The sequence below is a fragment of the Rhinolophus sinicus genome, linkage group LG04 (assembly GCF_036562045.2).
Source record: "Rhinolophus sinicus isolate RSC01 linkage group LG04, ASM3656204v1, whole genome shotgun sequence".
NCBI lineage: Eukaryota > Metazoa > Chordata > Mammalia > Chiroptera > Rhinolophidae > Rhinolophus > Rhinolophus sinicus.
The window spans coordinates 126,528,751-126,544,673 of NC_133754.1; the positions used below are offsets into that span (position 1 = coordinate 126,528,751).

The 15,923-nt window shown below is 36.5% G+C and overlaps 1 protein-coding gene across 3 annotated transcripts in view; it reads right to left on the reverse strand.

The window, feature by feature from the left end:
• Positions 1-15,923, reverse strand: part of ADAMTSL1 (ADAMTS like 1) — an 890,862-nt gene that overhangs the window by 330,089 nt on the left and 544,850 nt on the right. For all 3 annotated transcript variants that reach the window (XM_074330338.1, XM_074330337.1, XM_019739192.2), the window contains one exon: positions 9,168-9,213. In XM_074330338.1, the coding sequence (XP_074186439.1) occupies positions 9,168-9,213 (46 nt within the window). The remainder of the gene's footprint in view (positions 1-9,167; positions 9,214-15,923) is intronic.

Genomic DNA, 15,923 nt, shown 5'->3' on the forward strand with positions numbered 1-15,923 from the left:
TCCTATCAGTGCCACTCTAATCCAAGAAACCATTAGTGCTCACCTGAACTACTGCAACAGCCTCCAAACTATCATTCCTGCTTCCACTTCCTTCTTTGCCATCTATCTCCAGAGTGACCTTGCAATCAAACCTATCTTTTGTAATAAATCTAACACTCTCTACCCTCCTGAAAGTTCTCCAGTAGTTTTCTTTTATACTTAAAATGTAACACTCTACAATATCCTGGGTGATCTAACTCCTGTCTATATTAAGGTACATTTTTTCTTATCTTCCAATACTCTTCCCCTGTAACTATCCTCAAGATATACTGGACTTCATTTTTCTTTGAATACACCAAATTCCTTCTCAGTTCAGAGCCTTTGCACTAGCTGTTCCTTCTATCTGGATTGCTCTGCCTCTGATATTTACAGAGCTAGTTCCTTCCAGTCATTCAAATATCATTCTGCAAGTGGACTTCCCTGACCATTCAATCTTTGAAGTGGCCACCAATCACATAACTCTTTGCAGAGCACTGATCATTACCTGATATTTTTTTCTTTTAAATAATTTGTTTACATGATTTTGTAATCTGGTTTCCTCCATTAGAATGAAAGCTTCAGGAGAACTAGGTCTTGGTCTTCTTCATCAATGTTTCCAGCACCGAGAACAATTCATGTGCTTACTTATTTTTGGAGTTAATGGGTGATGTTTTGTTTTCATGCACTAAAAACATTTTTAGTTGTATCAACCATACCTGAGAAGACAGAAATCCCTTGTTCACTCACCTCCCTAGGAGTTCTAGAAGAGATATGAAAATGTGGCTTCCCAACTGTAATCTTATAGTTTTTTTTTTTTTTTTTAAGAGTTGCAGTGGAGCAATAAAATCTTAATAAAGAATTGAAAAGCACCATCCACTCTCACAAGCACCTTAGCCTATTATGTTGCCAATTGTGGTCACTGTCTCATAAATCTCAAATCTTATGAAGATTAAGGATATTGACACACACACACACAAAACCCACAAAAAAACAGTTTATGAGTAACAGCAATAGTCTAAATACTTTGGAAGTCAATTGAAAATGCCTACTTAAAATCAAGGGGTTCATATTTCTGGTCAAGATGGCAAAGTAGGTAAGTGCTATGCTTGCCTCCACTCAGGACCACTTCAAATTTACAAATAAACTAAACAACAACCATCATTGAGAATCCCCTGAAGTCTAGCTGAACAGAAGTCCTACAACTAAGGATATACAGAAGAAGTCACCTCGAGATTGGTAAAAGGGCCAGAGATGTACAATGGACTGGTCCCAAACCTCATGTGGTGGTTAAAAATTGGGAAGGATATCTCAACAGCAGATGTCCCTGGAGGAGTAAAGAGTCCCAGCCCCACACCAGAATTCCTCACTTACGGAGCTCCAGCACTGAGGAAGCAGCTCATAAGGTGTCAGGGACATAACAGGAAGAACTGAATTGTCTGGCTATAGGGCAAAGGCTGGAAGGGCAGCTTTCTTCCAGAGAGAATTGCTGGAAGAATCCATTATTTCTTTGTTGAGCTCTCAACCCTCCCCACGCGCAGATGCAGTCGGCGACCATATCTGAGTCTCCATCAGCATGGTGAACACTGTTCACCCCACCCTGGTGATTCCTTGAAAACCTGCCCCATCAAATTTGTGGACCCATTCAAGCCACTTCTAGTGGCTTTTCCATACAAACAGCCCATCTTGGCTCATGATGCAGACTTTCCTAAAATCTCTCAAAGGTTCACAAAACCCAAACAGGAAGCATCTGGGCTCGATGTGCCCTGTACCACTTGCTAAGCAGCCCTGAGCTCAGCACTAGTGTCAGCCAGACTCTGTTTGCAGCTTAGCCTCTCAAGGCATCTCCAAACCTAGTGTGGATGGCTGCCATCTGAGGATTGCTTTGTGGCTCATGCCAGGTGACCCCAGGCAAGGCACAATCTGCAGTTGAACTTGGCCTATGGTGGGTCCCCTCTCAGGAGGCCCTGGGACGGCACAACAGATGGCCAGTTTCAGACTGAGCCAGAACACCATTCAGGATGAAACACCGAGGATCAAACACCCAAAGGGCAGACTAGGCAAGCACCAGAACCTGCTAAAGGGAATACTGCTCCATAGAGTCCGCCCCTACACAATAGCTCCTCCACTGTACTTACAGCCAGTTCTCACAACTAACTGAGGGTCAATCCCTCCCATTGACATGAAAACAGCAACTAAGGTTCTACTACAACAGGAAGGCACACACAACACACAGAAGAAAAATACATGGAGCAGCCAGCTCAGGTGACCATGGAGAGTGAACCAATGGGTCCCACAGGACACCTACTACATACAACCACTATACTAAAACCAGGAGACCTAGCAGCCCTACCTAATACATAGAAACAAACAAAAGGAGGCAGGCAAAATGGGGAGACAAAGCAACATGTCCCAAATAAATGAACAGAACAAAGGTCCAGAAAAAGAACTAAACAAAATGGAGACGAGCAATCTACCAGACAGAGAGTTCCAAACACTGGTTATAGGATGCTCAATGATCTCAGGGAGAACTTTGACAAAGAGATAGGAAGCATAAAAATGGAAATGGAAACCATAAAAAATAACCAGTCAGAAATGAAAAATACAACTGAAATAAAAAAAAAAAATGCACTGGGAAAAAACCAACAGCAGATTGAACAAAGCAGAGCATCAAATCAGTGATTCAGAAGACAAGGTAGCACAAAACACCCAATCAGAATAGTGCAAAGAAAAAAGAATCCAAAAACCTGAGGATAATTTAAGGGGCTTTTGGGACAACATCAAGCATACCAACATTCGCATCATTGGCGTACTAGAAGGAGAAAAGAGTGAGTAAGGAATTGAAAACCTACTTGAAGAAATAATAACTGAAAACTTCCCTAACCTGGCCAAGGAAATACACATACAAGTCTCAGAAGCACAGAGAGTTGAACCCAAAGAGGCCCATACCAAGACACATCATAATTAAAATGCCAAAGATTAAAAGAGAAACTTGAAAGCAGGAAGAGAAAAGCAGTTCGTTTCCTACAAGGGAGCTCCCATATGACTGTCATCTGATTTCTCAACAGAAACTTTGCAGGCCATAGACAACAGTTTAGTGGTTACCAGAGGGTAAGGGGTGGGGGGTAGCAGATGAGGGTAAATGGAATTAAATATATGGTGATGGAAGGAGAACTGACTCTGGGTGGTGAACATACAATGTGATATACAGATGATGTATTATAGAATTGTACACTTGAAACCTATGTAACTTTTCTAACCATTGTCACCCCAATAAACTTTAATTAAAAAAACAAAAACAAAAGTACAACTTTTCAGGCCAGAAGGGATTGGCATAAAATATTCAAAGTAATGGAAACAAGGACCTACAACCAAGATTACTCTATCCAGCAAAGCTATCATTTAGAATTGAAGGACAGATAAAGAGCTTCCCAATACCAAACCAGTATTACAAGAAATGGTAGAATGACTTCTTAAAGGAGAAGAAGAAAAGATATCAAACACATGAATAATAAAATGGCAGTAACTACGTATCTATCAACAATTACTTTAAATGTAAATGGAGTAAATGCTCCAATCAAAAATCATAGGGTAGCTGAATGTATAAGAAAACAAAGCCCTTATATAAGCTGCTAACAAGAGGCTTATCCCCACTATGCTTTCTCACATTGGTTGCCCGTAGTTTGGCTCATTTCATGTAGTTCCTTTGAGTTGTTCTTATTCATTGGAGTCAGGCTACCATTGGCTCTTATTTCTCGGTTCTGGGGCTGTTTTCTCCATGTGCATTACTTGTTCATTCAAAGTGAAGGTATTATTAGGAAGACATGATTTTTCAGATAGTAGAGTAGCTAAGGTTAAAAATAAAGCCAGAAATAGGAGATCTGATTTTAATTTGGATGAAAACAAAGTTTGGAAGAAAATATTTAGAATACTAATTTCATTGATTAGCTACTTGAGGATTTCTGATGTTCTTTAAAATCTGTTTTTACATGGAATAGGGCAGGGCAGTCGCTTCTTTATTGTAGTAGAGGGCAATCGGGCTTTTTTATTTCAAGCCTTTTGCTTTTGATTTTTAGAAGTAGTTTTAATTAACAAAGTAACAACAATTTTAAAAATTGAAATGAAAAATTTATGATGAAAAATAGCAATTCGTGCCTCCTCCTTCCCCAATTCTGTCTCATTCCCTAGAGGTAAGATTCAAGTCTTCTAGCTGTTTTTCATATTTATCTCCATATTTCTAAAATAACATCCTTATACTGCTATTTTTTTTATTTTTCATTTTAGATTTTGTCTATTCCTACTATGAACTATTATATATCTCCCTTTATATCTCTCTATATCTTTGCAACAGAGTTATGTGACAAAATTTAATTAAATCAAATTGTAGTGTTTGCGTTAGTATGGCTGTATACATGTTGTTCATAGCCACGGCACAAATTATCGATAATTACATTTCAGGTTGAAAGAAACACAGACTAAAAGTAAAGGGATAGGGAAAGATATTTCATGAAAATGGACATAAAAAAAAAAGGCTGGGGTAGCAATACTTAGTCTGGACAAAATAGACTTTAAGACAGGCTACGACAAGAAATAAAGAAGGACCCAGTAATCCCCCTTCTGGGTATTTATCTGAAGAATCCCCAAACACTACTTCGAAGGGACATGTGCATCCATATGTTCATTGAAGCATTTGTTTACAATGGCCAAGATATAGAGGCAACTTGGGTGTCCATGAATGGATAAAGAAAAGGTGGTATATACATACAATGGCATATTATTTAGCCATAAAAAGGAATGGAATCTTGTCATCTGCAACAACATGGATTGACCTAGCGGGTACTAAGTTGAGTGGAGTAACTCAGCCAAAAAAAGACAAATGCCATATGATTTCACTTACATGTGGAATCTAAAGACAAAATAAACAAAGAAACAAAACAGAAACAGACTCAAATATACAGAGAATATTTTGATGGTAGCCAGATCGGAGGGGGGTTAGGGGGGTGGGTGAAAAAGGGGAAGGGATTAAGAAGCACAAATTAGTAGTTACAAAATAGTCATGGGATATAAAGTATAGCATAGGGAATATAGTCCATATTACTGTAATAACTATGTATGGTGTCACATGGGTACTGGATTTATTGGGGTGATCACTTCATAAGTTATGTAAATGTCTAATCACTCTGTGTACCCTTGAAACTAATGTAATATTGTACGTCAACTGTAATTGAATAAAAAAATCAAAGAAATCAAGGGGTAAAGATTAGAGATTCAATTTGAATATACATGAAGGTGTAACCTAAGGAGAACTTTTTGATGGGCCCCAGGGAAGATCTCTGAGACATAAATGACTCAATTAATTGGTTTGCTAGTTCACACCTACTGTTTCTCCCAAAAGTATCCTTAGTCTTTCCTTCCAGAGAGAGAGAGAGCCTTGCAATTTTCCTAGGAAAAAAGCAGGGACTGTGAAATGGGAAAAGCTGGATGAACTATATCCTTCAGAATAAAAACAAGTCTACTTGGACCAGCTAGAAATAGTATAAGAAGCTATCCTGCTATAAGAACTATGCAAACATTATGGGAACGTTAACTTTCTCATATTAATACACTGTCTGTCCAGCAATTAACAATAAAACTTTAAAAGTACATGAACTAATTTCAGGGGAAGCCAGAAAATTTGGGAAACTGAGGAGACGTTTTCTCCTCTTTGGCCTTGGGGAACAAGAACCCAAAGAAATATTGCAATGTAGTAGCTCTATAAAGAATTAAAAAGTGTGAATCTCTGTAACAGAAGTGGTTCAGAAGAGCCCTAGGAAGCTGTCCAGGGATTAAGGAGTGACCCCTGAAACTTAGCTAACAAGAAACCCTCCAATTATTCTGAAAGGAATATCTAAAAAGGGAATATTTAACTGAACTTCTTAGTTTGAAAAAGTGGAATGTGATTATCAAAAGATCCTTTCTTACAAGATTTTTAATTTGTTTTTTTGGCAATGTTGCTTCTGTCATGGCCAAAAGCCAGAAAGAAGAAGAAGAAAAAAAGCTTCAAATTATTTGAAGACTCTTGGTTCTCATAAAATACTCAGTGTCAGTTTGATTCTAGGAGCTAGGAAAATTTACCTTATTTTCCTAGCTCCTAGAATCTAGGAAATATTTAGGAAAAATTTTTTTCATAACATTTCTAAAACACATTAAGTCAATACCATTTAAAAAAACAACAAAACAAAAACCTTATAGCTCTTTGATTCTTTTAATCAGTCCATAGTTCAGTGAGGGTGTGTGTGTGTGTGTGTGTGTGTGTGTGTGTGTGTGTGTGTGTATGTAGTGGACAGGCAATGATACCATGTTACCTGGCAACTACTGTCCTAAATGGAAAGAGAGAAATGAACTAGACAAAATTTTCCATTGAAAATTTACTCTTATTCCCAATAATCATGAATTCTAGCTTTTTATACTCTCCCTGGTCAGGCATTTAAAAATATACACTTTTCATTCATTTTAGTCTCTCATCTCATCTGTATTTTGATCATGGGTCACTTCCAATTTCACTTCCTATGTCCGTATTCTCTATTACTGCTTCAGTGCAGGACAGAGTCCTAACACCCTGTTGACCATGCTCTCTGTCAGATCAGGCTTTAACCTCGCTGAGCCCTCTTTACTGCCCAATGATTCTTCGATTTTGCTTTGCTGGCTTCCACTCAATTTCCTCAGTGGCTATTCTAGGCCTTATGCTCACTTTCCCAAGGCTGAATCACCTCCATCACTTTCAGCAGAAGACTTTGAAACCTCTGCAGAGAAGCTTGAGACAGTTCTTCATGAGCAGTCTCCACTTTTCTCTTTTTTAGAAATCTTTCTATATCCTCATCTTTTGTTTCTTAATTTGTATCTGTTTTCTAAGAATGAAGTACATGTCCTTCTTCTTTTTCAAGATTGCTGTTCTTATTGTCACCCACTATCTCCTTTGGGACCTGTGGCATTAAGTATATCTACACTCACCTCCACATAGGGTCACTCTGTAGATCAACTCATCTCTCAATTGTCTCTCATTGTAAACAAAGAATCCACCCACCCTTCCATGACTCCACAAATAATGAGATATCTCTGTTAACACCTTATAGAAATAACTCATACCCATTGACTCCATTTCCTCATGAATATGTTTCTTTCCCCCCTTGTGATCTTAATTTCATTCCTAATGCACTATAGAAACCATTCCCCCATTGGCCTTTTTTCATACTTTAACCTCTTGGCAACAGTTATCCTACTGAATGTCTTCAGGAATTCTCTTTTATTTCTCCTTCTACTTGTCTCGTGGTGTCTCTGAGGGCTTACCTGGCACTATGTTCTCTTTCTTTCTGAGAACAGATATTCACCAAAGTTCTGAGGATCCCTTCTCTCATCATGTTATACACTCGATTGAACAAACTGCTACCAAATCTTCAAATTCTATATTGCTTATTTGCGTTTCCAGGGCCTGAGCTCCAATCTCTTTCCTTAGCTCAAACTCCCATTGCCTCGTTGAATACACCACCTACAAGATCAGCCTGCATGTCCAACTCAGTGGTGTCCCGAAATCAAATTGATTATTTTCTTCTCCCAAACCTCCTCCCAATTTTCTTATTTTTGATAACGACATTTGCCATTCTTCCCAGCATCCTGGGTACTCATTTAGCATTTGGCAAATATCCACTGTATGTTAACTTACTATATGTAAATCAACAGTGCTTAGCCTTGGGGATACAGGAGTGGACAAGCTGAATGAGGCTCCTCTCCTCACGGAATTTACATTCTAGAGTGGTGGGAAAACAGGAAACAAACAAGTAACTAAATAAGATAAATTTGGGTTGAGGTAAGTGCTATAAGGAAAGTAAAATGTTATTGATAGACTATTTGTGAGGGATGGGTTTGGGCAGCGGGACAATTACATTATATAAAATGGTCAAGGAACCCTACCTGAGGAGGTGGCATTTGAACTGAAACTGGAATAAGGAAAATGCCCATCGTGCATAATACTGAAGAAAGAGCTTCTCTAACAGAAGGAGCAGCAAGAGCATGAGCTCTAAATATGCACACACCTGTTTTCTTTATTCTCAGTCCAACTCATCACTCGGATTTTAATTGCTTCAGTCTTGCTGAGTGACCTTTTCATCTCTCTTTTATCTAGTCCCTCCTGGTTAAACAAGCTCCTATTACTGCTTGCTCCCCATTTATTTCCTGTTCCAGTGCATCCCTCATATCACGACTGAAGTGAAACTATAATATCATACTCTCACTCAAAAACCTCTAGTGACCCCTCATTATGCACTGAACAAATATAAATTTGGAAGCGTAACATTCAAATCTGCTCATGGTGTAACCTCAAAATATTTTTCAATTCTTCTATTCCATATTGATAAGCACAATTCTACCAAAATTAGTTTTCAGCACACACCTTACACGTTTCTGCCTCCAAAGTTGCCCTTTATGTCTCCTCCACTTGGAATGGCTGTCACCCCCTTCCACCCAATCTGGGCCACTCACAGCCCTCCCAGCCCTCTTAGCCCGATCTCAAATCACCTTTTCCTTGAAGACCCTTCAGATTTCTCTGTGTTTAATCCACAAAGAACTCCATTCTTTTCTTATAGCAGTTGTCATATTTTGACTGAGAATGTGGCTATATGCACATCTGTCTTTTCTCTTTACATTTCTTACTATATCACAGATGTCTTAAGACAGTGACCACATGTTATTTATCCTTGTACTACTGTAGTGCCTCACACATAGTTGGCATTGAATCATATATGTCGAATGAATGAATGAATCTGAGTTTGATTAACTAACACTTATTTCGTAATACCCCAAGTGATTTCCCTTTTGTCATTTCTTTTACTTGGTTCTTAAGAGACTTAAATATAAAAAGTCAGAAAGCAGAGAGGAAATACATACAGTCCTTGTCTTGAAATAGTCAAGTTAGTTTCAATCTGGCCAAATTTGTATAAGTTTATATTGAGGAACATTAAAAATACTTATTTTTCAATGCTTCATAATCTGTATAGTGAGTCAAATCACTCTTAGTGAAATGAGAATTGATTGATTTCTGCTCAGGATACATAAAACTGCTTAGCATTAGTCATTGCTTTAAAAATACATAATCACAATCACAGAACCTCAATACTTACCACATTACTGCATGTTCTGTATCGAATATTTCTTCCCTCACAGCTCCTAGACGACAATAAAAAACAAAACAAAATAAAACACACCTCATTATTACCTATGCAAGGCTCAATATTTGAACTATTTTCTTAGAAAAAGAATTCTCTCTTAATACTCATAAGAGTCTGTCTTTTCTTCTGTGTATGTTCTTTAGAGGAGTTACTATCAAACACTAAATTGTGCAGATCTAAAGAAATTGTACATGTAAACTGGTTTCTCCATGAGGGTTGAAACTTTTTGCTTCAAAAGTTGTCAAAATAAGTACTTGCAGTTAGTTCTTATTTAATCAAATAAATATTAATGCCATGTTTTCTGAAAAATATTAATATTGAATAAATTCTGTCTTCTTAATTATTTCTGGTATAAAACTGAAGAGATATTTCACTGAAAAAACTTAAAGCTTGATTATGAGAAAAATTGGACTTAATATTCAAACGTGTCTTATAAAATTGCACATCTAAGGATATAAAAATTAATCATTCTTAAAGAATTATTTTTATTTCTAAAATACATGCTCATTGTAGAGGCTTTAGGAAAGGTTACCTAAAAGAAAAAAATATCCCTCTTAATTTCCTCACCTAAGATAATCACTGTTATTTTGATTTATTGATTTCTTTCTAGTGTGGAGGAAATCAAATCACTTATACAATTTTGTGGCTTGTTTCTTTCCACTTATTTTTTTGGAGTTATTTTCCCACACTATTAAATAACTTTAAAGACATCCTTTTGAGAGCTACATAATATTCCATCAAATGATATAATCATTCTTCCATTTGTATTATCATTCACATATGCTTCATCCAAATTTCTGACTATGTCTTCAGGACAGATAAATTTCTAGAGAGAGAATTACTGGACTAAAGGGAATGGACTTTTATAAGCTCTTGATAAAATTCCCAAATTGCATTCATTCCATAAAGGTTGTACCATTACATATTCCCACCAGCAATACATGGGAGTTTCCATTTTACTAAACTCTTGTGAAAAAAACAATCAATGTTTGATTAAACATTCAGTGATGACACTTAAAACAAGAACAGTAGTACTATGCTCTTTCAAAATAAGTCACACTTTTTTATAAAGTAAAAATATAATAAGTCCTGAGAGAACGATTATACTAATAACTATTAGTTATGGAATTCCAGGTACATTTCTAAGTTTATTATATGTATTTATTTATCTTTTCAAGAACCCTGGGACACAGGGTACTATCATTATATCCATTTTACAAATGAGAAAACTGAAGCTTAGGTAAGGTAAGAAACTTCCCCACATCACACATTAAGTAATGGAGCTGAGATTTGAAACCAGGCCATCTGGCTTTGGAGCTCTCAGTCATAACCAGGATGCTTTACTGCCCCCTAATTCACTTGTTTGTTCTACTAACTTTCACCGAGCTCCTATTATGTGCTGGGTAATGCATTTCCTTCTGGGAATACAAAGAAGAATGAATACGACTTGGTTTTCACTAGTAAGAAAATCACTTATACAATCATAATTCAGAATAAGAAATGCTAGATAGCATTTGTGTTAGGTCTTGAGAATGTTATCAAAAAGAATATGCATTAACAACAAAATGTGGCAAAGGGAAGAAAGGACTAGTCAGGCATTAGATTCATAGAAAAGAGGAGAATGATAGATACTTGGCTGCCAGTGCCCAGCCCAGCGATGTCCCAGGCCAATAAACTTCAAGTCCTCCAGGTTCCATGGGCAAGACTATTGCTGTCATGATGCAGATGCCTCATGCTGACCTGACTGATGCCGGTGAATATTCTACCCATCCCAGCAATGCCTGTTGTTACGATGCCATGTTGATCAGACAACTTGCCAAGACTGATCTGTTTTTTTATTACTGCTAAGAGAGAGAATGTGCTGGTCAGGCTGACATGGGTATTCTGGTCCATGTGACAGACAGTCTATTTTTAGTTGTGAGTTAATAAACTGGCATTTTTGTTTGAAAACATTAATCTCATGGGCCAAGTCATTGTGAGTCTACCTCCAAGACAAAGATCTGTTTTTGGTGTGATTGCTGAAAAATATCAGGTTTCTGAGTCTAAAAAGATGAGAGCTAAGGCTCCAGTAGATGGCACATTTACAAGGTAATGAATTATACAACCCAGAGGTCTTTGGTAGCATGCCATTTAGACATCAGTGTTGGCAGAATGTGGTATGTTTTTTTATTTTGAAATTCCAAGTGCATGTGTGACATAGTGTAATAGTTAAGAGTACCCACTTTGAAACCAGAATCCTTTTTCTGGAATCCTGTCTTTATTCCTCAGTTTTTATATGTCAGTTTCTTCATCTGTAAAATGGGCTACTATTACTTATCTTCTGGGATTATGATGGGGATTAACTGAATTAATATTTATGAAGCATGTCCAACAGTGCCTAAAACATAGCATTGTATAGACATATGATAAATTAAGTGCATAATAGGTGCAAAAATATAATAGATACTGAACAGGGGTTGAGAATATGAGGAGAAGAAACTGTAGGCAGAGGCACAGAGGTATAAAGAAATATGGTACATGTGCAAATTTTCAATCAGTTTTGTTTTGTTGGAATTTTGGATTTACGTGGGAAATTGCAGGAGATGAGATAAATACCCTCTAAATTTGAATTTGGCAATAGCCAAAGGGAACCCCAATGAAGGTTTTAAAACAATAATACAATGATGACTTCTTGCTTTTAAAAAAGTGAACTATGGTGTAAATCATTAAGATCTTAAAACCTGTTTTTCATCTCCTTTTCTTTTCCTAACCGTATCTCCCTGAAAGGAATAATGGCAACAAATACGAATTAGGAGTTTGAAGTTCTGGGTCATAGACTTTGCTCTTCTCCTTGCATATGCCTGTTGTCCTTTCAGGATTTTACCTTTTTCATCTGTCCAGTAGATATTGGAATGGCAGTGCATAAAATTACGATCAACTTAGGTAATTTACAAAAGCTGTATCCACGTACCAAGGGGTTATTACAGAGATATTGTTTACTAAAAATATATAAAACCCCCAAAACCAAAAAGGTGGAAAAATACCTACATTAATCATTTAAAGGAGCCTTTCCCCAGATATTTTAAATTATAAATACCTACACATGTCTTAAAAGCATCCTCGATAATAGGAGATATAAGCATATAATGTAAAAGATTGATTTAAATGCTTCTTATTAAGCAAAGGAAACAAAACCAAAAAAAAAAAAAAAATGAGGAAAGAGAAACACTGCAGTTTCCAAATAATATCCTATAATTGTCTTACTTAAAAATAAAAATGTATTCCAAATTAAATTTGTACAGAAAGTTCTTTATTTATTTCAGAACTTTAATATTAATTTGCAAATAACTTAATTCTGCCCCTGAATTATTTACTATATTGTATCACTTACTTAGTGAGAACTTATTTAGTTTAATTGACTGAAATATGGTATTAAAGTGCTAATGCTTGAATTTGGAAAGATCCTCATTATTGAAAGACATCAAATTGTGGAGAAAAATAGTAATACTAGCCTCTCCTATGTATTGTGTATCCGCTGTAGGTATCTGGCCCAGTGTTAGGTATTTGTGTACATTATTGCTAATCTTCCAGCAACTCTGGAAAGTATTCTTATTCCCACTTAACACAGGAGAAAACAGGCTGAGAAAGATTAGGAGGCTTAATGCCACATACACAGAAAAGGGAGAACTAGGGATTGCAACACAGGTTTGTCTAACTCCAAAGCATATAAAACAATAACAAAAACAAGAGAACAAGATATGCCTAAAATATGTAAAATACTAACACTAGATTACATCTGGGAAGCTGAGCAGGGAGTCGGCCTGGGGGTTAACTGTGCTGTATTAGTACTACATCAATATATCAGCTGCTTCTCAATTCCGGTAAATCCACTTCTAGTAAGTAAAGGATACCTAGACACACTGTACATTTGGAACACCTCCAAGAGAACCACGCTCGTCAGTCAAACGTAATGTGAAAGAACTTCAGGGCAGAGAAACTTGTATTTTCTAAAAGTTCAAATTTATTAAAACTAAATATAAATTTTAGTTAAGTAATGAGGAGACTCTTTTACCGCAAGGATTTTAATTCTTGCCAAGTGTGAATTTCTTCATCCAAGGCATTTATTTGGGTACAAAAGCGTCATTGGAGAATTAAGCACTAAAATGTATTTTCTTTTTCTTCATTTTTAGAAAAATAGTTCATTAATATAAAACAGCTGAATGGTTTCCTTCACATTTAAACAAAATAAAAATTGCCTCTGGGAATGGGAACAAACATTAGAAATTTCAGTCCAAAATAGTTTCTGAGGAAAGTTCTAGACCAGCGATAACAGAATTTAAGCGAATGGATCCTCTCAATGCAAATTCTAAAATAAAATTATAGGACTGTGTCTAGAGAGTTAAGTACTGTACCAATTAAAGACTGAGAAACTGGTTCCCGAATGAAGGAATAAAATATAAATAAAAATATATTCCAAATTAAATTTGCACAGAAAGTTCTTTATTTATTTCAGAACTTTACTCCTAGCCAGTCACTTATTAATTTTGACTAATTCCTTCTCTCAAAAACGGAAATCACCTCCATTACAAGTTATTATTTGAATTATTCAGACTTTAATTCACCCATAATGAGATTAGTATAGGCTTGAGGCATTTTTTGCTGGTCTCTCATTAACACATGTGTAATAAGCCATCCAAACTCTTGCAATACTTAAAATCCTGATGTTATCTTAGTTTCAATTATCATAATTTAACAACCTGAGAAGAGTGAACTGCCATGGAAAATTAAAAGCTTTCTTTTCAGGCTTCAGCAAGTTCTTGGCTTTGCCCTTCTCTGTTTATACAAGTTAACTCCTTAAAAGAGGAAAACATATTTATCTTTCATCAGAAATAAAAAAAAGTCTGGTAAACTACATCAATTTTTTACCTTAAAATTCTTCTCATCTCCTGTCTAAGCAAACATCCTTTTGGTGACATAACTAGACACATCCTTGGTGTCAGTGAACAGTTTCAAGAAAATCTGATTAATGTATATTTAAACTCTAGAGGTCTTAAGGAAAACTGCACTAGTACTAGGCTCATGAAGATGTGCCTTTGATTTCCAAAAGGCAACGAGTGTAGCTAAGTAAGCACTGTATTTTTCTGAATACCTCCCACCTTTCAAATACGGACTCATGGGCAAAGAATTTTAAAATAGGACAGTCTATCTGCTTGTATATCTCTCTTTTTTCAGTCATCCAAAATGAAACTATGAGCTCTTCATAAGAGAACAGACATAAAGCCATGTCAACAATTTAAGCCCGAAAGACTGTGAGTCCTTTAGAATGTGGGTCCAAATGACCATGGATAAGAAAGACAAGCACAGCCATAGCCAGAATTTCATGCAGTGTTGGAGCAGTCTTTTCCTCCCTCACTTCAAGTAAGCAATTCAATACTCACTGGAGCTATCTAGCAGGAGGATGTAAAAACACTTCTACATTTCTGGAGCTTTTCACAAAGACCTCAAGAGGAATAACCAATTCTGAGAACACCTGAGAGAACCAAGTGCAAATGCATTGTTGGGCTGCTTTTCATTTTCCACAGACTCATTATTGTGAGAGGTTCTTTCAGGAAACAACACTTGATACCAATCAACTTTGCCATCAAAAAGGAAGTTATATGAACCTCCGGACCTTGTGTGTAAAGCTATCCTCAGATGCTCACTGTCCTCGCCCATGGGTCAAACTGGATGCTGAAAACCTAGGGGCGAGATTGGAGTCCATGCATAACAGATGGTTAGTGGTGGTCTTGCCTTGCATATGGGCGAGAAAGAAGAGTTAGATGACATGACACCCCTGTGGGTTTTATAAGTCCCAGGTTCTCATCTTTCCCTTAGCTCTCTCTGCTTTACTCTTGTGCTTAAAAAAGTCATTCTTTAATTCTCTACATTCTATTCCACGTTTAAAATAGCTACTGTCTAATTCTAATTTAGCGCGTCTTTCACAAGAATCAAATGATCCTTGTTCATGTGGAAACTTTATTGGTGTGGTGCTTGATCCCAATAAGAGGAGTCAATTCAGCACCGTTCCTTCTTCAAAAAGTATCTACATAAAGAGTAGAAAGGTGGTTACTAGGGGCTGGGAAGTGGGGGAATTGGGGAGAAGTTGTTTAAGGGTACACACTTGCAATGAGTAGATAAATAAGTCCTGGAGAGCTAATGAACTGCATAGTGATTACAGACCACAGTACTATATTATAAACTTCAAAGTTGCTAAAAGACTCGATCTTAATTGTTCCCACTACAAAAAAAGAAATGATAATTTTGTGTGTGATAGAGGCACTAGCTAACACTGAAGTAGTAATCAGATTGCAATATAGAAATGTGTAGTGCCAGGTGGGCACTAAACTAATTGGGAGGATCATTTCAAAAATTATATAAATGTCTAACCATAAGCTGTACACCTGAAACTGATATAAAATAATATTGAATGTCAACTGTAACTGAAAAAATAAGTATATCAAATCAACACATTGTACACCTTAAACTTACACAATGTTATATGTTAATCAGATCTCAATAAAAAAGTATATCCACAGCTAACTATGCTTATTTTGTATTTTCATTATATACGATACCTCTACATAATTGGAGATGTTTTAGTATGCATCCCTAGTAAGCACTTTATTAAGAGTAATAGATTTGAAGTATTTTTAACAGACATTTAATAAGTATATATTTATTCTGGACAAT